The sequence below is a fragment of the Stegodyphus dumicola genome, chromosome 2, assembly GCF_044657685.1.
Source record: "Stegodyphus dumicola isolate Sdum_Otavi_A_Nest chromosome 2, ASM4465768v1".
Lineage (NCBI taxonomy): Eukaryota > Metazoa > Arthropoda > Arachnida > Araneae > Eresidae > Stegodyphus > Stegodyphus dumicola.
In genome coordinates this window covers 220,844,843-220,871,674 of record NC_140769.1, presented here as the reverse complement: position 1 = coordinate 220,871,674, position 26,832 = coordinate 220,844,843, and the positions used below count along the sequence as shown (strand labels likewise).

Sequence of the window (26,832 nt, the reverse complement as noted above, 5' to 3'; positions counted from 1 at the left end):
TGGTTTTAGCATGCAGAGTAACAACAGTAGCATACACAGTTAAATTTTTATGGGCATAGCATATATGGTTTGATAATAACACAGCGCGCAAACTTGAAAATTACCAATTTGAGAAAAATCCAATTTAAAGATACAATATCACTTTTCTCTAATTTTTTTTTTTCAAAACAAATTTTAAATGCACCAGAAGCTTAAACTACGCCTTCATTTTATTTATGAAGCTCATCAGCTTCCTTTTTTCTCCTTCTTTTGGTAATTCGAGCCTTTAAAGGTTTGTTCTGGGCTCGTTTCTGTGCGAATTTAATACGAATTCTATTTGCTTCTTCCGCAAATGCTACACAGTTAACTCCAAGTATACATTCTAATTCTTTCATGATGAACAGCGTTGCCTGTTTCCCATCATTAAAGTTAGCTACTGCTTAATTTGCAGAAATTTTTACAATTTTCCTTCCAATTCAAGATTCCACCGTCTCAAAATTCTGCCGCTCGAGGCAGCTGACCCAGTTGTTCCGGCTCTGATGTCAGACCTGACATCAGAGCCTTGACATCAATGGATGTTTAATAATACATGGCGTCCACGAAAATCCTGATGTGGCCTTTGAAACGTGAGTCACAGACATATACTTTCAGTTAAAATGTTTTACCTGACGCAAAAGATTCACATTTTGTAATTTTTAGATTGAAGTCATAGGGTTCCAACCTCTTCTCTTATAGCTATGTGCGTGGAACGAGAACTGGTAAGCGAATAATCGCTTTAGCTCAGGAAACAGAAACGTAAACTCAAGAAGGGTTAATTATCATTTATTTCTAAAAATAAGAATTTACAGACGGCTCCTGTCTTAGAGCGTACAGGAAAGCCTCCACTTGGGCTTGAACTCAAGAGTACTAAGAAATCAAACTTAACTAAAAAGATACAGCCGAAGCTATCAAAATTCTTAAGGAGGTGGCCCCTAAATGTTAAATAAACGGCGAGGCTATCAAGGGCCCGAAATACGGCCGAGCGTAGTAATAGCTTAGAGAGAGTGTAGCCGAAAGGCAAACGCGCGCTAGTCAGAACCTCTGGCTCTCTAACGAATTCACTGGAACTTCGATTTAAGTACCGCTCTTTCTTCGTTTGCAGTAACCGCGATTCTAAAAGCACATTCTGGTAGGAAATTGTAAGCTGAAATTAGAAGGGACAGGAAAGTAGCTTTAATTAACGATAACTGTTAAAAACTTAGGATAAACCTTACAAAGTAATTATTAGTTATTTTAAGTTAAAATACTAAACTTTTTGTACGGCTCCCTAATAGTTATACCAAACATTTATTCTTGCATTAAAAAATAAAGCGTAAAACATTTGACTTCCATGCGACAAATTTGATTGATATATACATAATCTCAAAATGTTAGATTTTTCCCATCTTCTTCGGCTTTTCTTGAAAGGCCGATTAAAAATGAATTAGAATATATGGAGATTGAATTTTTCTCCTTTAATGGCCATTCATTGATATTCTTTCAGGATTTTCTAATTCATTCCTTAATTTTGTCAAATAGGTTATGTCGAAAGAATTTTTTTCAAGAAGTTTATAAATTTTTATACCCTAAAACTAGAGTATTAATATTCAAACTCATTTGTATTACTTTAAATTCATTATCCAATAGTCACCAAAAATCAATAAAATAGAAATACTTTGAGATGTTAGTTCAACCAAATAATATTACAAGCTGGCTCTTCGTCAATACTGAAACTAACGAGTGTTTTCTAGAACACGGATTCTGTAAGATTCTATGAATAAGATCTCCTTTCTGAAAAATTTATATTGTTCAGCAATTTTCACGACAATCTGCATAGCAGCCTTGATTATTAACATGAGAAACATTTACGATAATTGAAATTTAGACGTACCGCCATTGAGCATGATCTATAATTTTAAAATTAATTACTGCGGTTAAGTTTTGTCGTTCGGAAGTTAAACATTGTTTTTATTAAATATAACTAGGGCCCAGGAGGACGGTACAAAATGTTACATTTTGTCGTTTTTAGAAAATTTTTATTTGACAACAGGAATATTTGCATCACTTAAAGCAATTCTGTAACTGAAAATATATGGCTATGTCCAACAGTTGGGAAAATAAAAGTCTTTTAAATACTTTGTGGATACAGTGTATAAACCTTATGAGCGAAACAACTGTGTTTAATTCCAAGTTTAGTGTTTTGGCAGAAAAAAAATTATCACTATCTTAGCGAGGAATATTTGCTGCAAGTCTGGTGAGTAAGCGATCCAATGAAGAAAAAATGCTTTAATGCATAAAAAAAGGTATTTAATTCTCTCATATTTATTCGTAATTATGAGGCAAATAAATGTAAATTATTTTTAATTAAAAGTTTCGGTTGAATATTTAAATATTGAATATTCAAATATTTTTATATTTGATACACATGAATTCCTTATTGATCAATGAATATGTTCCTTGGTGATAAAAACGTACATGAAATTTCTACAGACAAAACAAGAATTTTGCTTAAGATTAAATTGTATAGGTAGATAAAGAAGAAATTCACACCACGACACATTTTTTCTGCGGTTACAGTGGTGTATCTAAAACGGAAAATCTCAGATTTTGCCGCCTGAGGTGATCCCCGAATTTGCGAGTCCTCTTTGTATACAAACAAAAACTAAAAAGTGTGTCGAAATGATATATATCGGAAAAAAAGTCTTTTGTTAGCAAAAACATAAATGGCATTGTAGAGGTTCACGGGATTGGGGTCCAGTTGCTGTTATTTAAAAGGAAAGATTGCTTAAATGCACAATATACATTTATAGCAATTTTCATTCAAAATTTCTACGGAATAAAATAGCTATAACAAGCGTATGTAGCTGCTGAGATCCAGTGGTGATTTCTTTAAATATTTTAACTGAGTAAAAACTATTTTTATTCTCAATTTAATTAAATACAGTAATATGAAATCTCATTATTCTTCACTTGCCTCGATGATCCACGTTAGTGAAACCTATAAAATAATGTTTCTCGCGAAAAATGCCCCAAAATGGGCGCCCAGGGTGTACCACCCCCTCCGCCTGTCTAGCGTCACTGTGCAGCTGTTGATAGAATTTAAAAATATTTCCCACTGATACAAGGAACAACTCGTAAGAAATCTGATTTATACTCAATATATGTCATTTTTTTTTTTTTTTTTTTTTTTTTTTTTTGTTCGCAAAGTAATTCTAAACCGGTCTCCGTGATTGAGAAAAGAGAACGTGTAGTGTCGGACCTAAAGGCGTTGAGTTCTTTGTTGGCGTGTCAACGTATACGACCTGAAATGCATGTTGCTTTCTCAGAAACAACTCTGCAGTTCAATGCTCTTATTGACATTAAACAAAATGAATCTTTGAAATGAAATAGTTTACACATAAGTGGATTATTTAATAGATTTTGTATTATAATCCACCGCCGACCGCTAAACTTTTATTAAAATTTACTCAGTAAACGCAATTGTAACATTGTAATGTTATTTTGCATGATATTTAATATCACTTTTAACGTATACGCTGCCTTAGTAACCGAGGTAAAATTTCTAATACTTCCTATGGTTACATAAAATCGTAGAGTATTCACATGGCATACATAAATACAAATTTTTTGATAAATTGATCCATCAGCTGGCGAATGGTTAAAACTGCCGAATACTCGTAATTCTACGTGAGTTAAATCCTGGCAAACGGCGGTTACTCAATGAGGATTTTCATGGCATTTTTATGGCGTATTTTTCTTCACTTAAATCAGTCAACAGACTATTTAATAAATTATGTACAGCGCTAAGTACTAAAATTACTAAAATATGTAATAAAGTGCGCTGTAGATTGTCTTTACACTTATATATATTTACAGAATATTTGCTTTCGCTGTCGTAAGTAGGAAAATAAGAATTCTGACCTTTCAGATTAACTCTTATCTGTAGAGATGAGAACACTAAAGCACCTCTGTGAGAATATAGAACTTAACGTAGTTTATATAAACTGTAAAATTATAGTAGGGATAACCATTTTTAAGAAAAGGATAACCACAAGAACCATTCTTATTATCAAAGCACTGCATAAGTAACGAAATATCGTTGCAAAAATAGCAGTTAGATTTAAATTAATTTCTATCCTATATTACCTGGCTCGTCACGATGTTTTCTTAGACCAGAGGGTTATGAAAACTAGCTGTATCAAGCTTCATGATTTTAAAAAGTAGGTTGTGAATCTTACCATAAATCTTTGGAGCTTGTTCTGTGATTCTGTGACCTTTCCTGTATAAGGGCGAGAACCTGCCAAAAAGGCTGGGTATATTTTGATAAGTTGTTAAGAGCACGGTCATCCGCTTCGATCCCAGATGATTGTAGATTCAAGCAGAATATTGTTGGAATCACATCGCAAGCTTAGCACAAAAGCAAGCAGCCTTTTGTTGTAATATTTGATGAGAAGTACTCGATTTATTTTGCTATCATAGTTATTTTTAATATCCACAAAAAATCCGAGGACCCCAAAATATTTACAAAAATTTCGTGGGACCCCATAAGTATTGCGCAAATCCGACACACGCGTGAATGAAACTGCCAATTTTTAAAATTATTATAATAAGTTAAAGAAATATCAAAACTGCTAAAATTTTTGGCGACCCCCTGCAGCAGGTCCCGCGACCCCCATGGTAGTCGCGGCCCACAGTTTAAAAAATCCTGCTGTATTTGATAGTAAATAGTAGTAGCGACGTCAACTTCCCAAGCTTTAATTTAAATTCTTTGGTTAGCTTTTTAGATATTAAGGACAAGTTACTTCCTACTGCAGGTTTCGTTTGCTTTAGCTGAAGACTTTTGTAGGGAAATTGTCTCGTTTACACGTTAAACATAGGGAAAACCATCAGATCGCTCACTAGGCAGGAACGCCTACAATCGTACCCGGTTCAGAATTACAAATGTTCAGATATTTTACCGCTCGGTCGCTGGTGTGCTATTTTACTCTATCGAAGTTGCAAGGTAAGATTTTTTTTATCCTATGTGTCCTATGTGTGAAGGCGTCCATCAGTTTAGTCAGCTAACGTTCATATGCTTTTCTTTAATAAATTAACAAACTTGAGCACGCAGGGGAAAGACATACTGCACGCAGAGATCTCAGCACTTTGAAGTCGTCTCTGAACTAAAAACTGAGAATAGATGTTCTCTCTGGTCTTACGTAATTTTCCCCCGACCAACCGGAAATTTCCTGTTCCTTTCATTTCTCGAAATTACTGGAAACTATATCGGTTAAAGTATACATCTAAAGGCCCGATACTGTTATAGTTACATACAGGGATCAATTACAGTTATTCAATTGCAGTACCAATAACAGTTATACAGAGACCGAACCCTAATGTCCCTAAATGGTCAATATGTTTGGAGACTTTTGGAGATTTCTCGCCAAATGTCGAAACAAAAAAATAATCGCCAAAAGCATTGCCAGCTTGACGATATCTCGCCAATGTAGCGAGATAGCCATTTACCTCAATGTTAAATAGACTTGCCCCTACAACCTTATTTTTTCGGCAAAGCTTTCGCATTCTTAACCCTTTGTGACACGCATATTTAAAATATATTTTAATCTTTAAAAAAATGCCTTAGAATAAGTCAGATGGACTTACTTAAATGTCTTTAAGGCTTGAAAAACATTCTGCGCTTTTATTTTTTGCGTGGGAAGGTGGGATACCGTTTGTCCCACCATGCAACTAGCACATGTCATACAGCATATTGGTGTATAGCAGGAAAAAAAATTATATGTGGAATAAATAAACAAAATAAAGCGTGCATTCTAAAATATTCATAATAAACACACTAAAATGCATTTTGTACTTATTGCATATATGCATGACTTGTAAAATTTTGCATATGCACATTTTATATATATATATATTTAATATTTTTGAATTTTAGGAACAAAAGAAAATATTTTCTTGAATATTATTTTAAGATTAAAATTTGATACACGTACATATGATACTAAATAAAATATTAAAATTGGCACTTGATTCAAAAACATTTATATATGATTAAAATTGAAAAAAAGTCATTTTTCATGAAACTTTGAAAAACATGTTTCATTCTTTTGTAAACATAGAGGCACTTCACATGTTTCACACATCCAAAATGTTCGTCGTTCTTCTTTCAATGTGCTGCAATATGCACATCTTCTCCTGCTCGTTCTCTTTGGCGTGTGACTTACATTTTTTAGTCTTTTTTCTGGTTGTACGAACGGGTTTTTAGTTTTTATTTGAACTGGGGATTTCAGCTTTCTTTTCAGCTCTTTCTTGCCTGTAAGTGCCATTAGACCTTCTATAACTGAGAGAAGAAAATCTTTCATTGTGTTTACATCATGATCGGGTTCGCGAACAAAGTTAAACAGAATAAATGCGTTTACTATACTCGCATCTAAAAAGTAAAAAAAAAAAAATTCATGTGCCACCATTTCTTGCTTTTGCGGTATATATTCATATAGTCCTTTCAGTTGATCAATCAGTCGACCTATCCCATGTTCTTATTGTATGAAATAATGCTGTTTGGGCACAGTACTTTTTTTTGTCTTTCCACCTCGTTCTTTTCTATTAATTTCTTTCATTTCAGTTGCCTTTTCTAAGCAAGACAGGATAGAAACGGATCTTTTATCCTGCCATTTTATGCAATAAATTGAATCATCGCTAACTGAAAAGTCTATATATTCTCTTGACATATATTTGTGGGTACAGTGCCACATGCATAGATGGGTCTGTGTCTTTAAAAAGCGAAACAAATTATAACTACTTCCCTTTCTTCTTCAGCAATAACTTCAACCTCAGTTATTCTCTCCTGGATTTCAATTTCATCTGAATCAGAACTGACATCTGAAGCATTTCAGTCGCAATTGGATGGCAATTCAGCAAAACGATTTAAAGCTTCCTGAGTTGTTAATTTTTTTTTTGCACATTTTAGCACATCAGAGCATATAACGGATGTAAAAGTGCGCGCAATCACGAAAAAAGTAGATGCAAAAAAGAAAAGAAAAAATAATCGTGAGTGCTGCCATCTATTGAGCGGAAATTCAAGTGTGTGGTGGGACAAATTTTAACCCACTTATTTCAACTTCAAAATTAATGTTATAAAATATTAAATCCAATTAAGATTTTTGAAAATAAAATACCTTTGAATATTAAAAAGAATCATACATATCATAAATTGTATACCAAAATTTTTAAAATATTGAAAAATGCGAGATACAGGGATATCATTCTTATGATCCTATTTTGAATATTTTTTTGCTTATAAACTTAAGCCCTGGTATAGTAGTGACATCTACAGAGAAAAATAATAACTAAAATAGATTATTTTTAAAAGATTAGAAAATTTCTAACGGAAATTGCTAACTGAGAAAATAAATATTAAGTAGGTGGGACATGTTTTGACCCACCATGCCGCAAAGGGTTAAGGAATTTAATGTGGCATTTACAAGATACCTCAATTTTACGTATAATTTCACTAAAGTTATTTGCACATATATAAAATTCGTAAAAATATTTTCGGTTATTTTTAAAAACTTCTTGTTGCGTAAATAGTTGAAGGAATCCCCAGGCTCAGTTTTAAATAAACTTTTTACTGCAAACTTGTTATTTTCTTTTTGCGAAATATTTGTTTCTGTTGCCTGTTGTTCAAGAGGCTTACTAGAGTTTTCTAGCTGTTTCGGATTTAAATTTTTTCCTTTTCTACTGATTTTGAAAGACACTTTTTGACCCAGAAATATGCTAATTGGATACTAATAAAAACTGAAGGAGAAGAATGTGAACGCGTGTTGATTTCAGGTTAAAGTAGTTACTACAGCAGTTTTTCTGTTAAAATTGATATCTAGATGCTGTTTATTGTGTTTCGTATTTCAGCCTGGAATAATATATTTGGTTATTATAACTTCTGAACCAAATCAGTTAACTCAAAATGAGACAAAATTCAGCTTCAGACTGGCACTGATTTTGCAGAAAATCTAAGAAGCCAAAGGGCAAATTCTGGCAATGAATATTTTTGCTCCTTGAAGAAGTAGACAGCGTTAAAAATCTCTAGTGAAATAAGTAGAGTTTTCCTATAAAAATGCGCACTAATGGATTGAATTTTGTCCAATTTTGAATTTGAAATTTGATTGTTTCTCTTCCATATACTGCCCACTGAAGTTAAGATTTATGAAGTCTGAATAATGAAAAGCTTGATGTTACATCATGCTTAGTAGGTATGCTCTCTTTATGGATGTACACTTTGACTGTTTTTCAAAATCTGATGCTTCAGTCTTCATAAAAGCTTCTTGTTACTGATTGTTTAATCCGCACACTCTTCTACAAATGTCTATTAAACATATTATTTATTTGGGAGCGTAATATTTGGGATATCGCGTTGAATATGAGCGTAACTGATATGGTAACGTCTTATGATAACATCTAAAATTCGAGAAACTGTTGTCGTAATTTCAAGCAGAAGTTTACAAGAAATTTTGAGATTTTGTAGCTTTCATTGCTGCAGTTAGTCTGCCTTTAACAACAAAGATAGTTAATTGGATAATAATAAAGACTGGTTATGCATGTCAAATAAGAAATTGGTTACAGCAAGTGTTACGTTTGAAGAAAAACTAAGCGGCAACACATACCTGGAGCACCCTCTTGGACAACCCCGTCTTCTGGGCAAGCTGCTTCAGGTCTTTGGCATCGGGATTCTGGTTGATGGCAAAATAGGATTTCATCGTCCTCAGCTGGTGATGCTTGAAAGAAGTGCGCATGCGCTTCGTTCGCTGAGGGCCTGTGGGGTTGAGGCCTGTGGAGGTGCCAGAGTTGGAGTCGAGAGAGGAGAGATGGAGATTACAACCATCCGCCGCCTCCATCACTGTGAATTGCAAAACGTCACTTTCAATTAGTATTATGTTAACTTGCGAGGTCAACTTTATACTGATATTTAAATCTCAGATAAATTAAATTGTTGAGCCTTTTCTTACTTTTCACATACATTTGGTCCAGTAAACTTTCTAATTGACACATGAAGATTTTACAATATGTAGGGCTATTTCAATAATACTTAGAGTTATTAACTATGCTTGCTCTAAGACCTTGAAGGCCTGGATTAGAATCATCAAATAGGAAGTTAATACAAATAAAAAAATTACTTTAATGTATACGTATGGTCTAAGTGAATGTAGCTAATCTTCTTTTTGGTTACCTGCAGCTGGGGGGGGAGCAAAATTAATACTGACATTTATATTGAAGTGACACTCAGCTTAGAATATGAAATAAATTTATGAAAGAATATATGAAATTTTTAGCGAAAGAGCAGAGTAAAGTAACATCATCTTTAAAAGTATGCGGGAAATATAACCATAAAAAATTTATCATAAATTTACTACTCTTTCAGGAAGCATTCATCCTTCGATGGAAATAGCTATAACTTACTTTTCTAAGAAGTATATAAATATGCTTAAAAGTAAAAGTTTACTGAACTGCATTGGGCGACTGAGAGGGAGGGATTTCTCTATTCGAATCAAGAGTGCTCAGATTTTCAGGTTTTCTGAGCCCTACTGAATGAAAGGAAATGATTTGATGGACCGTGTTGAATACATAATATATGCAGGATATGTAAATTAAGAAACTTTATTTATTTTTTATGCATTTTTAAATTTAATTAAACGGAAATTCGAAGCATAAAAGTAGGAGGTTATTTGACCTTACTTTGAGATAACTAATTCTTCAGTGTCTGGTTCGTCCGAAGCGATTGCAGCGCTTAGTGAGTTCTAAATATTCAGATCTGTTATTGAATTTTTAATTTTCTTTGTTTCACCTTGAAAACAGATTCTCACCAATGCAAGTGCTGCTGAATTGAGATGATAATGCTTTTCCATAAGAAAGGGTATTCGGCAAAAAACAAGAATCACTAAATGTCAAAAGTCTCCTAGGAAATAAAGCAATTTTCCCCTTTTCTTTCTTTTTTTTTTCTTCGTCCTCTTTTTTAAATTAAAGTTTTTACTCACACTTAGCCTGACATTAACCGCTTTAAAAATGCAGTTTCTCAAGGGAGTGAGTACGCAGGACATTCTGCACATTGTAAGATCAAAATGTTTGGGAAAAAGCAGCAACGCCATGATCATCTTGGAAGACATCTCCAAAGGCACAGGTCATTGTACTGAAGAAGTGATGCCTGTCTTGTGAATCCAAGACATACCAAACCGTATCTAAATGCCTTTATTGCTGCGCATTATAATGTCTTATCTTACTTTGAAAAGTGGATGTTAAATGCAGCCCGCTGTAAAATGAACCGAATGGCATTTACTTTTATTTTATGTGCGTACATATATTGCTAAACTTATAATGTTATATTAATAATATTAGAAATAGATATTTTGTTTTATTTTACCTGATCTTCAGAAATATCATAGCTCGATTTTCCTGCACTGAATTTCACTTGTTGAACTTATTATTATATTTCATTTTTGTAACATTAATATTGGTACTCTAAAATATAAGAATTTCTTTTGACTGTAATATTCCAGAAGAAGCTGAGAAAGTGTTAAAATACGGACATGACAATTATACACGACAATTTTCAGCATAATGCATAATACCTATTTTTCATAAATTCGCATAGTATCGAACATTTTAAACGATGCTAAGCACCAATTTCCTAAAATACTTAAATTTTTAATTGAGCTTTTCTTTTTATCTGCCTGCAGTGGTATCTATTTGCTTATAGGATGTTTCTATATAAAACTTTCAGAAGGTTAAGTTCGCAGTTAAATTGGCTCTTTAAGTAATAGTTCAGCACAATGACATTCAGAATATGCTGGATTTACTTAGTTGCAAGACTTTGTTTTTTAATAAGTGGAAGGAAAATTGTTGGTAACGATATTTTAGATCACTTCGATTTCCCAGAATATTTTCTTCAGAGTAGTGATCTTTCAGGTTATCATAGTAAATAGAATCTAAAAATCGCACTTTAAATTTTTTTGAAGATCCTGAATAAATATATGTTCAATAGATAATTTTTATTTAAGAAGAACCACGAGAATTTCACAAATTTGAGATTAAAATAAACATCACAAGCACATTTCAAATATTTATTGATTTTATTTTACAATAGAACACACAATGCAATTTATAACGAAGCATCAACATTTATTATTCAATCCAATCCATTCCTTTCTTCAGTCGCTTACGTTTCGAACAACAAATTTTTCAAATGATTTGCATTATTTAGAATGCATTTTAGACCATGTTATTTGGAAAAGATGTATTAGTTTACAGAATATTATTCTAAAATCACCACGGCGTAATATTACAGTTTGTTGATGGATATCTTACACAACTCCATTGAGGATAGTTGCATATTAATAAGTCATCAGCATACGTTTTCCAAAGAATATCTCTTCTTTTAGAAACCACATGGCAAGCATTTACTGTAGCACAGTCATAGATTCTTTGGCAATATATTATGCTATCCTTATCTTCAAGTAACCATGGTCTGTCGAGATATATTACACAGTGATCTAGCTCTGAAGCAAGGAAGTTCTGTGACAGGATATTGGCCTGATGTTGAAATCATAGTTTCTCGCACCCTCGGTATTGCATATTACTCAGAAATCTGTGAGATTTCGTGTAAAGCATTAAAAAATATGTTGCTCACAAAGTAAGAGTCTAAAGAGATGATGACTGTTATAATAAACGGTACTGTATGCCTTATCCTTTAAAATAAATAACTATTTCAGTTATATTTTATGTTATTGGTTTGAGCTTCAAAATCGACATATTCCCTGTGACACATTCTTTTCAGACTTCCTTTTATCAAAGCATCAAAATTGGTTCAAGTTTTATTTATTTATTTGTTTACAGGAAATTCGCCCAAATTAGGATAAATTAAAGACAAAACTTAGCATCATGAAAATATCTGCATTAATGAGCGACATTCACTTACTTAGCGTTTGCGACAGCAAGCCTTCTCTGACTACAGCATCCGTTGTCTTCCTTTTACGAGGGCGCCCCTTCCTCACTGCCCCTGTTGCTCCCGAGAAAGAAGCAAATGCCCCTGCGGGAGGACTGTTGGCGGGCTCGTGGCTTGGATGCAACAAAGTGACACCCGGATACCTGTTAGAAAAACACAGCTATAGTTTTTTGTATCAAAACATAATTTATTTTCATTGTGAAACATTATAAATGTTCGAAGCTGGTATCTCATATGAAACTTCATTTATTTGAGATGTAAAAAAAATATTGTTATGGCCCATTGTAACTGTGTGTTCAATCTGTCAAGATTTTCTTGGACACAATATTCTGAAATTAGCTGCCGATTAGAGTACATTCTCAGCTTCTTTCAATGGTTTTGCAAGAAGGCTTATATAAGAACTGCTAAGTACTAGCAAATAAAGCTAGTTGTGAGAAGAAATACTACGAGCTGTAGGACATATTTATTTCTTTTTCACATAAACTATTATCATGCAAGCATAGCTATCATCTAACATGTAAGCTCGGAAGCAAATCTATTCATGCAGTATGCAATTTGTATCATTCAGTTTGCAGTTTGCTTAAACTGAAAGGCGGTTGCTGGAATGACAGATTTATTCGAAGAGTAACTTTTATTTCCTTAATTACTGTTCACTGTTAAATTTCAGAAACAGATAATTACAAGAAATCTTTAACTTATTGAATAACGATGCAAAAATTATACGGGGCCACATAATAGTTCTACTTGTAATATCTTTTACTGTGAAGCATTCCCAAATACAACTTTTTTCATTACATTTAAAAATCTTGTTTTTAACTAGTACTTGCTTTTTATATGCATGGCGAATCGGTAATAAGCGTTGATGATTCGTTTGTAGACAATTTTCTTTGAATTTTTTAAAAATTGTATATATTTTTTTAATTGGAAAGTTATTTGCCATAACTTGAGTTCTTTGACTGTCGGCACTTCAGCATTATCAAAGCATGTCATTCTTAACATTAGCACAAGATATTCATGGCTAAATACAGATGGAATAACAAGAACTGACAACAAACATCCTGAAAACGTTTGACGACAGAAGCTCTTCGGAAAAGGCGCTGCAAATATCCTTGTGATGCTAAATAGTGAAGTTCTCGAAACATCTAAGAATCAAAACCGTCAAAATATCTTCTCATATTCTGGAGCATAGGGATCTAAAATATATTCTTAAGATATCAAATCAGGAAGTTCTCAGGACATATGATAATAAAATTTTTCAGGATATCCTCAGTGGGCTCGGAATTTTTCGATACATCCTGAAGATATTCTGTGTCCTGTGTTTTGAATATAAAGATTATTGCTACACTTTGTACTCTGACTTTACGAATTTGCATTAATAACTAATAAAAAAAGGGCAGTTTTAATAAAAAAAATTGAAAATAGATATATATATAAATTGAAAATCACATCCTGTTTTACAAGATAGAAACAACTGGACTGACCTTGGCAGAAGGGGTCCACCTTCACCGTTTGGTAGGAAGTTCTCTCCGTGTAACATGAGCTCGTAGTGTACCCTGCAATACACAAGGTTGTCTCGCAGGCCAAAATAGTCGCCCTGCGTCAGCGCTGTGTTGCACCAGGCACACGTGAAACAGTGCAGATGGTACACCAGGTCCCTAGCCCGCATCACCAGCTCGTTGGCAAAGATACCACGTTGGCAGCGGGCACATCTCTTCACCGCAAATAACCTGTAAAAGCAAAGTTTCACTTAAAATTGAACTATTTGGATTAAGGTGTAGGTAATGAGTGCAAAAAAATTAAAGGTAATATTAATCAGAGGTAATACTGATACACCTCTCTTATGTTTTACAAAATTCGGTATAAAGTTGACTTTGAGTTCGGTTCTGTGGAAGTCGTATACTTTCTCAGGAAAAAAAAAAATTACTTTGCCAATTTCGGGACTAAAATTGATACAGGTTAGGCTTATTAGTCCTTGGAAACATTTTATGTTGAAAAGCTATATTGGTATTTTAAATAATCAAAAGTTTGTTAGATTATATGATGAAAACCTCATGCACATAATAAAACAAATCCACATAAATAATTTAGATGCACAATTATTTCACTTCCTTATATAACTTTGTTATTGGATGATTGTCAATGCAACTCACATTAATGTCTCTTCCTTCAGAAAATTTTTCCATTCATCTAACATTTACGAGCAATATTAAGTGGATCTCTAATCAGTCTGGTATCATTTACCTATCTTACGTCATAGGATTATTGACATTTTCTGATGGCCAATGTCCATACACTCAGAAAAGGCTAAAGAATCTAGATGACATAATCGGACAAACCTGAAACAGTTAGATGGTTGAGAAAGTTGACCTGTGCCAGTTAATTAATAAGTTTCAAAGTTAAAAATAATTAAAGGAACATCTGAATAATTTCTGAAAAATTAAACAGATTTTTGGAATTTTCAACTGTATGATGCAAGGAGCAACTGCGTTTTGGTAAACATGAAAATTGCAACATACAAAAGCCTATCAGTGGCCGCGTGGGTAAAATCACAAAACACCAGTCTTTCGATCAGAATTATTTTCTGACAAATGGCCTGATTTCAATTGATTTTCTTGACTTTTTCGGTATCAAATATGAATACGAGCCAGTTTCCTTAGAAAATCCATAATGGATTTCAGTGTGTCATTTTATTATTTTCAGTTCTTCTGTTTTCTGTAGCTTAATAGATGACCACATTGCATTATAATTTGCAAATTATCACTGGAGTTTTACTTCATAACAATAATCAACCAATAACCGACCAAACCCTTAAAAAGTCTTCCTTGACGAAATACCTTCCATAATCATGTAATATGTGCTTTGACATAATCGATTAAACTTGCGACATAAGAGGAGTGCATAAATATGCAGAAATGAAAATGTATAAACGCCGCTCCCCCCTTCAAATACTTATGCTTGCGGGAAATCGTAAATGTTCACGCAGACTGGGTACAACTGCGAAACTGTATACTTGGTATCCTGCATTTTTATTTCCTACTTAGCTTTTCCGCTCTTACAAAAACAATAAAATGAAAACTTTCAAAGCAAAAATTTTTTTCTCTTCAATTCTGAAATTTGAGATAAATCGTAAGTTTTTAGTTGCTAAATACAATGAAAGACTTTTTATAAAATTTAAAAGTGTAAGATTTTTATTGTTTGATTTTGGCTCTATAAATTTAAAAAAAATTAAGAGTTACTTATTCATTATTTTCATGTTCGAAAATATACAGAAACTTCTCCAAGCAACTACCCCCGAAAGTGAAGGCCATTGTCTGTGTATTTTAAATACTTGAAATCTTTAAAATACAACGATATTGTATGAAGAAATATTGCATATTTCCTGTCATTTGTAATACAATTTTTAACCAATTAGATAAACAATATTTGTATGGAAGTCGCTTACCTGCAAGATGATACAACTTTTCTTACAAAAGATTAGATAAATAATAAAACTCCCACTAAATTTATTAACTTCTTTCTTAAAAAATCTGATGCTAACTATCAAATTTAATCTCGAATCCAATAACATAATAATGACATTACTTTAAACTGGTAAGATGAGTAAATCAGGAAGTGTTTATAAGTATTGGAGATTTCTGTACATTTTGTTTTTAATTTCTATAAATTTTATTACTATAAATTTCTGGCTCTTTACTTTCACTAATTAGGCTGTCTTATTTTTAAAAAGTTTTCAATAACGGCCAATATTCAGTGAAGACTTTTTTTACCATTCTTTTACTTTTTTTTCTCTTTTCTTGAGTTTTAGCACGAAATAATTATTTTTAAAAATATTCTATAACTCCGGTTCTGAATTCTTCTATTTTAATTTCACTGCCTCGTGATTCCTACAGACCAATTTTCTTTCCTGATTCAGCCCCTCATTTTAACACTTGACTATTCTTTATCTACAGACCAATCAACAATACTCTTTATTTTTAGAATTTTTTCTTTATTTTACATCCTCAAATACAGAACTAGGAAATTTTATGCCAAGTTGAATTTTCCCTCGCTCTTAAATGTTGCAATCCTTGGTCACTATTCCTCCAGAAAATTTTTTCAAACAAAATGACTAAGCGAACAGGGCAGCCATTTTATATTTTTTTAAAAATTAGTTAAATATTCATAAGTATTTTTTTTTATTTTTGGCTTTATTTTCATAGTATTATATTTCATAGCGTGAAACTTTATTTTATTGTAAAAGATTTGTAAGTATGTTGTTTTGATTTATATTTTCAGTTATTTTTTATATTTGATTATTTACATATTCTTTCACAGCATATTCAGGTGTTTTATGAGATATTTTTACACAGATGTAGAAATCGTGTTGGGGGTATTTTCCTGGTCTATTTGGGAATAAAACTAACTTGAACTTGTAAGGATCTTAAGTTTTACTAACGTTTATTTTATTTTAAATCTTTACTATCACTTCTTATTTTCTACTTCCGGCCAGAATTATAAGCGTGAAGGAGTTTATGCAAAGTTGTCTGGCGAACGCCAAGTATTTAAGTGTGGCCTTTTTGCCAAGCAGAAGAGAGGAAGCCGTGAGTTCGAAGCAGGCCGCTTACCTTAGAAGTTACGCAGTTGCTACTTTGCCTTCCAGGCCAGAGGTTTTAATCCTCTTGATAAATTAAACGTATTGTAGTGTTCACAGTCTCTGGGCTACATACGCTTTCTGTTATTATAAGGCCAATCTTATTCTAAAGTTAAATTAGAGTTTAGTTTTATTTTGATATCTTTTAAGTTAGACCCCGAGTGGAGGGTCATTGTATTCCGAAGTACGGAAGTCATTGTATATAAAGAAAAAATAAAGGGTTTTGTATACCCTTCGTCTGTATCCTGTCTACTTACTACAATTAGTGAACATAGCTTTAGTAAGCTCTCTGTTCTAGTCAGGTCATTGAATGTTTCCGAAGAAGGTTAGAAGAAACATTGAACCTGATAGTGGCGCCCGACGAAGAATAACCATGGCCGAGTTTCAAGAAGAACCTGTGCTGCCTGCAGAAACAGCTCAGAACCCAGAAATGCCAGCTGCCGCCCTGGAAGGATCTGGGTATATTGTCCAGACCATGCGCGCTTCGATGAAACCAGAAGCAACGTTTAATGGAAACTCACAGGTAACCAGTTTTTTGGAAAAATTGGATGACCACTTCATGCTCTACCCCGTGCACGAGTTTCAAAAAGTTACCTTAGCTACCAGCGCTTTGAGGGGCCAAGCGCTTAACTGGTTCAAATGTATCGGCAGAAGTCTCTTGGGTCAAGCAGGAAGTCCCACCTATACTTACGAGAATTTCAAGACTGCCCTACTAAAAGCCTTCCCTGTTGTAAGGGATCGTGCGAAATTAGAAACAGAACTTTTCAGTATATATCAACAAAGAATGGAAAACATCTCGAGCTTTATTTTAAGAAAAATTCACATTTTCAAGCTCTTGTATGGAAACCGTCCGGATCCTGAAATAATTCAAGTGATTTTGCCGAGGTTACTACGCCAAGTGCAAGACTTTATTGAATTGAGAAATCCGACTACACTGGAAAAATTATTTGAGCTAGCAATCCAGTTTGAAAGTAGAAGAACGGCGGACGTCGAAAGAAGACGCCAATATCAACAGCGAAACCAATTTGGTACGCCAAGACTACAGCAAACTCAAGCACATGGCTACGGAGAAAAAGCGAGTCAGTGGGCAAGGAAACCCGAGCATTCAAAAACAGCCGGCGAACGTCGACAGTTCAATAGCAACCCAGGAAAAAAGTCTCAAGGCCAGTGGAGAAAGAAGGAAAGCACCGAGAGGAAAAATAATTTAAACTAAAACGGATTTCTGCTGACGAGAGGGTGCGGAAATCCGAAGGCCACGAAAACCCCTCTTCCTACAAGTTAAATACAGTAATGGTGAAAAATTTAACTCTTCCGAAGATTGAAGTCTTGGTAAATAATATCCCGGCCACCGCACTCCTGGATACCGGCGCGCAGTGTTCCTGTGTGGCAGAAGTCTCTTTTAGAAAGTATTTTCGCAAATACCGCATATATAATGCGGATAATACAACAGTATTAGCGGCGCAAGGAGAACAATGTAAGTGCGTAGGTAAAGTACCTTTGTACATCCGTATCAAGGACGAACAAGTAAAGGTGATGTTTTTTATAGTAAAGAATTTGCAAGCACACTTAATACTAGGAATAGACTTTTTTCAGACGCACAAGCTACACTGGATTTTAATGAAGCGTCCCTTAAGCTGACGATGAAACCAGTGCGTGTAGAAAAGGTTGAACCGCCAAGGTTAAATCTCGACCACCTGCCTAATGACGAGCAAGATAGAATCCGACAAGTGGTAAGTGAATTTGCTTCCTTATTTAGTGATATTCCAGGATTTACCCAGGTTACTAACCATAGTATTGACACCGGAGATGCATTGCCGGTTCGTCAAAAACTATACCGGTATGATAAGAATAAGGAAAAAATTATAGAATGGCATATTACCGATATGCTACGTAAAAAGATCGTAACGCCTATCTCAAGTAGTTATGCTAGTCCGGTGGTTTTATGTAAGAAAAATAATGATTATCCTTTGGAGCATCCAAAAAGGTGGAGATTCGCTATTGATTACCGTAAATTAAATTCCATAACGAAATATCCGGTATATCCGTTACCGATTATAGAAGAAATTTTAAGGAACATAAAATCAACCAAATTTATGACAACTTTAGACTTAACGAATGGTTATTTTCAAATAGGGATCAGGCCTGAGGACGTGCCTAAGACTGCTTTTATAACCAAGTCTGGCACTTATGCATTTTTGCGAATGCCGTTTGGCCTTTCAGACGCCCCAGCAACATTTCAGCGATGCATGGACATTGTGTTAAGACCTGTTCTCGGAAAGTCCACATTTATCTATTTAGACGATATCATTATTACTAGTGATAATCTAGACCAACATGTACAGGATTTAAGACAGGTGTTTTCTTTATTAAATGAGGCCGGTCTAAAAGTTAATGTCGAAAAATGCAAATTTGCAGCCCCTGAATTAAAATATTTAGGTTACAAAATATCGCAAAAAGGGATCGAGACAGATGAATCAAAAATAATCGCTGTACAAAAGTATCCGACTCCAAACACGGCAAAGAAGCTCTCTTCTTTTCTAGGACTTTGTTCATATTATAGGTCCTTTATAAAAGATTTTGCGGCTATCGCTGAGCCATTGTTAAAATTAAAAAGGAAAAAGGCAAGATTCTCGTGGACGGCCGAAGCCAATAGTGCTTTCGAAAAATTAAAACAAGCATTAACGCAAGCCCCTGTGTTGAAATTTCCTGAAAAGGATGAAAATTTAGAAATTTCAGCGGATGCTTCGGATTATGCGGTAGGAGCGGTACTTTCGCAAAATCAGCAGCCAGTGGCATTTTTTAGCCGAACTTTAAATCAAACACAAAGAAACTATTCCGCGACCGAGAGAGAGGCACTTTCAGTTCTGTTAGCAGTGCAAAAGTTCCGAGTCTATTTTGGAAAGGCGCCGATAACAGTATATTCTGATCATGCGGCGGTAACTAGATTGTACTCTGGAAAAAATTTATCCCCAAGGTTAATAAGATGGGCACTCAAGCTGCAAGAATATAATCTGGTAATCAAGCATACCCCCGGAAAGGAAAATATCGTAGCAGATGCCCTGTCACGAATTAAATTAGACGAACAGGGTAATACCGTAAAAGTTGCAATGCTGACAGCGTGTACAATAAATTCCCGAGAAACTGTAATAACCGAACTGGGTAAGGATCCTGAGTTTGGAAGTATTTATGAGTATTTGAAGGATCCTGAAAATTTTAGCCACCAAGATATTGTGGCGATAAGAAATAGGGCGGCCCATTACGAACTAATAGATGGTCTATTATTTTATACAAAAACTACGAATTCCAACAACGAATTTCGACCTGTTATCCCAGCTAGTCTTAGATTAAATATCCTGCAAGAGCTCCATGACAGCCCTTTAGCTTCTCATGCTGGTATTCGAAAAACTACTCAACGCGTACGCGAGGCAGTCTACTTTCCTGAACTGCAAAAGTTAACAAGGGCGTATGTCCAGTCCTGCCCAACATGTCAAGCCGTTAATTATATTAATTTCCGCCCGGCCGGGTTTCTAAATAGTATTAAATCCGAATTTCCAAATGAAATAATCGGCATCGATTTATTGGGCCCTTTCCCAAAAAGTCAGTTAAACAAAAGTCGCTATCTCCTTGTTATAGTTGATCATTTTAGTAAATGGACCGAAATTGTTCCCTTAAAACGAGCCTCCGCGAAATTAGTTACCGATTCTATTTTAAATAAATATATTTTAAAATACGGGGCGCCCCTAAAAGTTATATCGGATAATGGTCCTCAATTTGTAAGTAATATATTTGAAGACATGTGCCAAAAACTGGGCATACGTCATTTAAAAATGGTCCCGTATCGGCCGCAATCAAATATAGCGGAACGGGTCAACAGAAATATAGTGAAAATTATCCGTAGTTATGTTAAAAATTTTCATAAAAGCTGGGATAACTATGTCAATGAATTTGCTTTCGCCCTTAGGACCGCAAAACATGATACAACGGGCAAAACTCCTGCTGAGTTATTTCTAGGCAGAAAGGTTATAACACCGTTAGATAAACTATTTTATGTGCAACAAAGAGCCCCAGAATTTAAAATGGGTGATATAGAAAAACTAATAAAAGAAGCAAAAAAGAATACGGAAGTAGCACAAAGAAAACAAAAATTGTATTATGACTTGAAACGACGGGGAGTAACTTATAAAGTAGGGGATGAAGTACTAAAAATTAAGCATTCACTTTCTTCAGCACCAGAAGATAAAACTGCCAAATTTTTTCCACGCTTTGAAGGACCATATGTTATAGAAAAAATAACTCACGCTGTTGTAGTGTTAAAGGCAAGAAATGGTGAAACCTGTTCCGCAAACATTGACCAGATAAAACCATTCTATGACCGTAATAAAATGCAAATCTTTTCAGATCTTTTGCAGGATCCGGTACGGCAGACACCGCAGGTACAAGTTCCAGAGGTGGGAAAACGACAAGTACAAGGGCAAGCCAATGAGAGACAGAAGCAAGTGAAAAGAAAATTGCCCCGCGGAAAAATTGAAGGTACAAAGAAAAAGAAGCCGTTCCACCGTCCAAAAAACAGAGTTCACGAACACCCCCAGAATGAAGAAGGGAGAAGGACGACGTATGTGGAAAAGACCGGGAGAAAGGACGGCAACTATAACCCGGCTGTGAAACGGAAGATTGACTCATCCGACAGAACTCTCCGCAGCAAAAGTCGCCGAACTGCGGAAGGGCCATCAGCGGCGGAGGAAAAAGTACAAGAAAAATTTGAACGGCCAACAACGAGGTCCAAGCAGGATCACGACAGAAGTTTCCCGGTTCCACCAAGACCAGCTGCCTTCAAACGGCCAAGACCACAAGCAGAGGACAGAAGGAAGATGTTCAAGGGTGGCCGTAGTGGTGAAAAACGGAAGCTTCCAGAGGAAAGCACTGAAGGGCGAGCCCGTACAAGAAGGAGGATCAACCAAGCTACGGTCTGCAGCACCTTTAAAGACTGGGCCCAGAAAAGGATGTCTGAATATTACAAAGATAAGTAAAATTTTATGTTACTTTACAAACTTAAGTTAATCTTTCATTCTTACTGCAAGTGGCAGATTTCAAGAAGTTTTACCTCATGCGAGGTCTACCTTTATCGCCAAAAGGGCGAGAAATGAGTTGTGACCGATTTTCTTATTATGTTTTTCAATTACTCGCGCGTAAAACTAAAGTTGATGTATAATAGCGTTGTATAAAGACTTAAATATTGTAAAAAGTTATTGTATAAATTTTATTTAAAACATTCTAACAAGAAAGAAGTTTTAGTCTGAAAGACTTTTTGAAATGTAGTATTATTTCAATGTAGAAAGAATTGGCACTTGCTTTGAAAAGAATAGAAGTTAACAATGTACTACTAATGTATGTTTTCAAATGTGTAAAATTAACGGCATCTTGATATGTTCTTGTATACATGTGAACTGTTATTTTGAATTTTTAGAAATACCGTGATATGGTAAAAGTGAAAGTAATGTTAAAAATTTGTTATTCGTGTGACTGTAAAGATTAAATCATGGTGAATATGTGTTAAAGGTTGAATGATGTAGTTAGGCTCTCTGACGCTACACTTTAGAGTTAGCCACTTTCAGAATAGTACCTCAGGGTCTAGAGTTGAAATTAGGGTGTGTTAAGAGGTCTCGTATGTTGAATTTTAACACATTAGTGTTTTGATTGTAGGAGGAAGTGTTGAACACATAGACAGAAACACATTCGTGTTTGGTGTTTTTACAACACATGTCAGAGAGCACGGGGAGAGATAATTAAAATAGTCATGAATGAAATAAGAATGTTAAGAAAAGTATATTCTATATGTTATTTGCAATGTCATTCTGTAACATTTCATTAAACTAGTTTTCCTTCCAGATCTCTGGAAGGAACCAGAATTGAATAAAGCTCCTGTTTTGATGCAGTACAGATGAAAAAGAAAAAAGATTGTTGTATATTCCGGGAGCTGCTATTGTAACAAATTTCTTTCTTTTAAAATTTTCTAGTTTCTAGCTAAGTTATGACTGTAAAAGGTTGGCCTCGCGTTAGTTTCTAGAGCTAAAAGTTTTCAACAAGGTCGTTTTAGACCTCAGTTTCAAACTAATTAACTCTGGCGGGAAGTATGTAAGGATCTTAAGTTTTACTAACGTTTATTTTATTTTAAATCTTTACTATCACTTCTTATTTTCTACTTCCGGCCAGAATTATAAGCGTGAAGGAGTTTATGCAAAGTTGTCTGGCGAACGCCAAGTATTTAAGTGTGGCCTTTTTGCCAAGCAGAAGAGAGGAAGCCGTGAGTTCGAAGCAGGCCGCTTACCTTAGAAGTTACGCAGTTGCTACTTTGCCTTCCAGGCCAGAGGTTTTAATCCTCTTGATAAATTAAACGTATTGTAGTGTTCACAGTCTCTGGGCTACATACGCTTTCTGTTATTATAAGGCCAATCTTATTCTAAAGTTAAATTAGAGTTTAGTTTTATTTTGATATCTTTTAAGTTAGACCCCGAGTGGAGGGTCATTGTATTCCGAAGTACGGAAGTCATTGTATATAAAGAAAAAATAAAGGGTTTTGTATACCCTTCGTCTGTATCCTGTCTACTTACTACAATTAGTGAACATAGCTTTAGTAAGCGCTCTCTGTTCTAGTCAGGTCATTGAATGTTTCCGAAGAAGGTTAGAAGAAACATTGAACCTGATAAACTAACTTAATTGAGTTAACATATTAATTTAGATCCTATTAAATCGAATTTTCTCCCAAGTAAACTAGGAAGACGATTCAAGTTTCCTTAACTGTTGGTGATTATGTGAAAAAGGCTTTGAAAGTCAGCCTTTTTACATGGAGTCAGAAATAATTAATTTAATCATGCTTTTCTAATAGTATATTTAACTGAACAGTAACTTATGTGCGATACAATAGTTTTCAAATTACAATAAATTTTTACTCTGGTTTTTCTGGGAAAATAATATCTCTAGTTAATATATATACAGAGAGAGAGAGAGAGAGGTACGTGTGTGTGTCTGTTTCTCGGATTCTTTTTTATATATTACAGTGTAAATAAACTAATTATTATTTTAAGTGCACTAAGAGAATGTAAAATTTATAAAATTATAAGAGAATAAAGGAAATAAATAAACACATTTCTTTACTTTCCTATTCGTATATATTTGCTGTTTTAACTTCGGAACTTCTTATTATTGTATTGATACTGAACAGTTGTCAGCTCATTTTTCCAGAAAAATGTTTCGAAATTAAAATTTTAGGAAATATCTGAAAAAATTTTGGGTACTGTATTTTAAATGTATATGAAGATAGGGAATCCTTCCTAACATTATTATTTAGAGTTCCAGATGATTTTGGTCTTCTGTGCAAGCGGTCGCTTATGGAAGATGACGTTCAATTATTGAAACTATTAAATTTTTCAGAATCGAGAAACATCAAACATTCAACTGCGTCTTCACGAGGATTAGGACCACAGATGTTTCAATGACGCAATCGATGTGCTAAGAACTTACATCAAGGCAGCATGCAAGCAAGTATTTTATAATTTCTTATATTTTCCAAAGGCGACGGAGGAAAGGTGGGATACTCAGTCGACTAAATGCAAGTGGCTACGAGTTATCGTCCACCACACTTTAGAGCACATAAAGGTAAATGCAATAATTCCTTATACAATATCGTTGTATTCTAAAGATTTCAAAGGCAAAAAGAATGCCTTTGAATATGAATGAATATGAATGAAAAGAATGCCTTTGAATATGAATGAATATGAATGAAAAGAATGCCTTTGAATTTGAATGAAATGCCCTCACTTTCAGCCATAGATTCAGGAGAAGTTTCTGTGTATTTTTGCATGTGCAAATAAGGAATAAACTCTTGATTTTTTCTTTATTTATCAAACCAAAGGTAAACAATAAAAATCTTCCACTTTTAAAGTCTATAAAAATTTTTCATTGTATTTATTAACTAAAGTTTTACGAATAATCTTAAATTTTAGGTTTCAAAAATACGTTTTCTTTTGAATATTTTAATTTTATTTTTCTTATGAGAAAGAAGAAACGATGTAGCAAATAAAATTGCAGGATACGTCTCGCAGAAGTCAAACAATGATCACATGATTTAGCGTTTTAAACATAGCCGATCTTCGTTATAAAAAATACCAGAAGAGAAAATTTGACCTATACAAGCATCTCTCTACTTCGTCCTGTACGAGAATAAGCATAAATTAAATTCAGTACAAAACTTTACTCGTCGTGCATGTGATCTATCCATTCTCAATATAACCAAATTTTAATTAAAAAAAGGGCAAAAGTTATCTTCTGGTAAGCATAAAGTTTCTTCCAATAATGTGCATTTTAAAATTTCAGAATAAATTTTAAAAACATATTTATATGTTTATTAGAGTATATTTTTTAATGTAAAGTGATTTGGATTCCTCCCTATACAGTTGTAACTTTCCTGTAAAAGGGCTTTCACTGCATGCTTTAATTTTGTGCCGCGAAGCTCATATCGGAAGTTACAGCAAATGACATTTTTTCCTTTCAAAGCACGTCGAAATCGCAGTTTAACTTCAATCCTATTGATGACCTTTCGAATGTAATCAAGAAAGCTATGATAATAAACTTCAACCTTTCATTATTATAGTTTATATAATAAGGACGTAGAAGATAATATTTAGAGAATCAGATTTTCTCAAGTAATACTTTAAACTCTTCGAACTCTTTAACAAATGAAATGATGGTAAATTTGATTGTTTTACGTATAGTAGTTAATTTAGTTTAATCTTTGTCTCTTACAGAAAAAAATATAAATACAGCTTAAATTTATAAAGTCTGTAACATCACTTGCCTTTTATTTTTTACCACAATTTCTTTTTTTCTTTTCTTTTTTTTTTTTTTTTCCTTTAAATTTTTCTATTTGTAATTCCATCTTTAAAAACTTTTTTAGCTCAAAAGAGCGTTAGCTCAAATGGGCTCTTAGTCTCGAAAGGGGATTTGACGGCATATCACTTTAAATGTCTGAATCACTTTTCAAATTGTCGCTACGATTTACTATCTCCCTATATTACTTTTAAAGAAATTAAATAATGAAGAATCTGCGTGAATATTTGTATGTGTCTCGCTCTGTGAAAAGGTCCTAGGGTCATCAAAATTTGAATAACATAGTCCTCCACTTGAACATGGCCATCTGGAAGCCCTAATTTTGAATTTGGTTTTTCATATTTTGCAAAACTTAAATGAATTTTTAACAGACTCAACGATTTGAAAACGAGCAGTGGCAAAACTGTACTAATTAAAACTTTGTTATCCCCAGCACGCGAGACTGTATGTCAGAAATTCTAAAGATATGCTGTTTTTAAATAATTTATGATTTTGCTATTCAACTGAATTTTACCTGCTGTAAGGGCGAAGAACATGATATTTAACTAATAAATTTAACACATAAAACATTAATAATAAAAGCACACAAAAATTTAGCAAGCCATCTGACTAAGAAAAATGTACATTGATATGATTAACAGAGAAGGGACTACTAAAAATAGAAAAATGTATGTCGACATTTAATACTTAATCGGAAATTCTAAACACATGCTGCTTTTAAAATCTTTGTAATTTTGCTGATGTATTGGTCCTAAGTGCGAAGGTCACACGCACTTAGCGCCAATTCACGAAGAAAATGATACATAATAATAAAGCTAAGAAGACAAAAAGAAATGGGTTAGGAGGAGAAAGTGCAACAGCAGACTGGTAAACGGCACGCTCAGCGAGAGCGTAAAGAACCTTAACAAACCCTTTCAGGCAATAGTTAAATCTGAAACTTTCAGACTTTTTTTTTTATTTTGTGCTTTTTGCATGAAATAGGATGTATAAACTTTATAGGATTAAATAAGGATTTATATAAAATTAATGCTCACTTGTTACTTACAGAAAAAATATTTCATTTTATATTAAAACCGTAGTTTTGAATGGGTTATCGCTGAGGATTATTTAAAATTTTATTAATGCCATTTTCTAATTTTTGTTACATTTTTCAAGTCATTTTCATATTTAAACGTGGAGATTAACCTATCGAGATTCTATTCGACCTTAGAATTCCGAAAATATAAATTTAAATATAAATTTGTGTTCTTGACAATGCAATGATTTAACCTTTACATCAATACGTAATACATGCAATTATTTTTGGACAAATGTATGTAATAAATGTAGTAAACAT

General features: G+C 33.9%; 1 protein-coding gene across 1 annotated transcript in view; it reads right to left on the bottom strand.

Annotated features, from left to right (window-relative positions):
• Positions 1 to 26,832, bottom strand: part of LOC118181106 (LIM/homeobox protein Lhx9-like) — a 146,040-nt gene that overhangs the window by 7,149 nt on the left and 112,059 nt on the right. The window contains exons 2-4 of the mRNA XM_035350183.2: positions 13,465 to 13,710; positions 11,957 to 12,126; positions 8,652 to 8,884 (exon numbers count right to left, since the gene is read on the bottom strand). Of these exons, the coding sequence (XP_035206074.1) occupies positions 8,652 to 8,884; positions 11,957 to 12,126; positions 13,465 to 13,710 (649 nt within the window). The remainder of the gene's footprint in view (positions 1 to 8,651; positions 8,885 to 11,956; positions 12,127 to 13,464; positions 13,711 to 26,832) is intronic.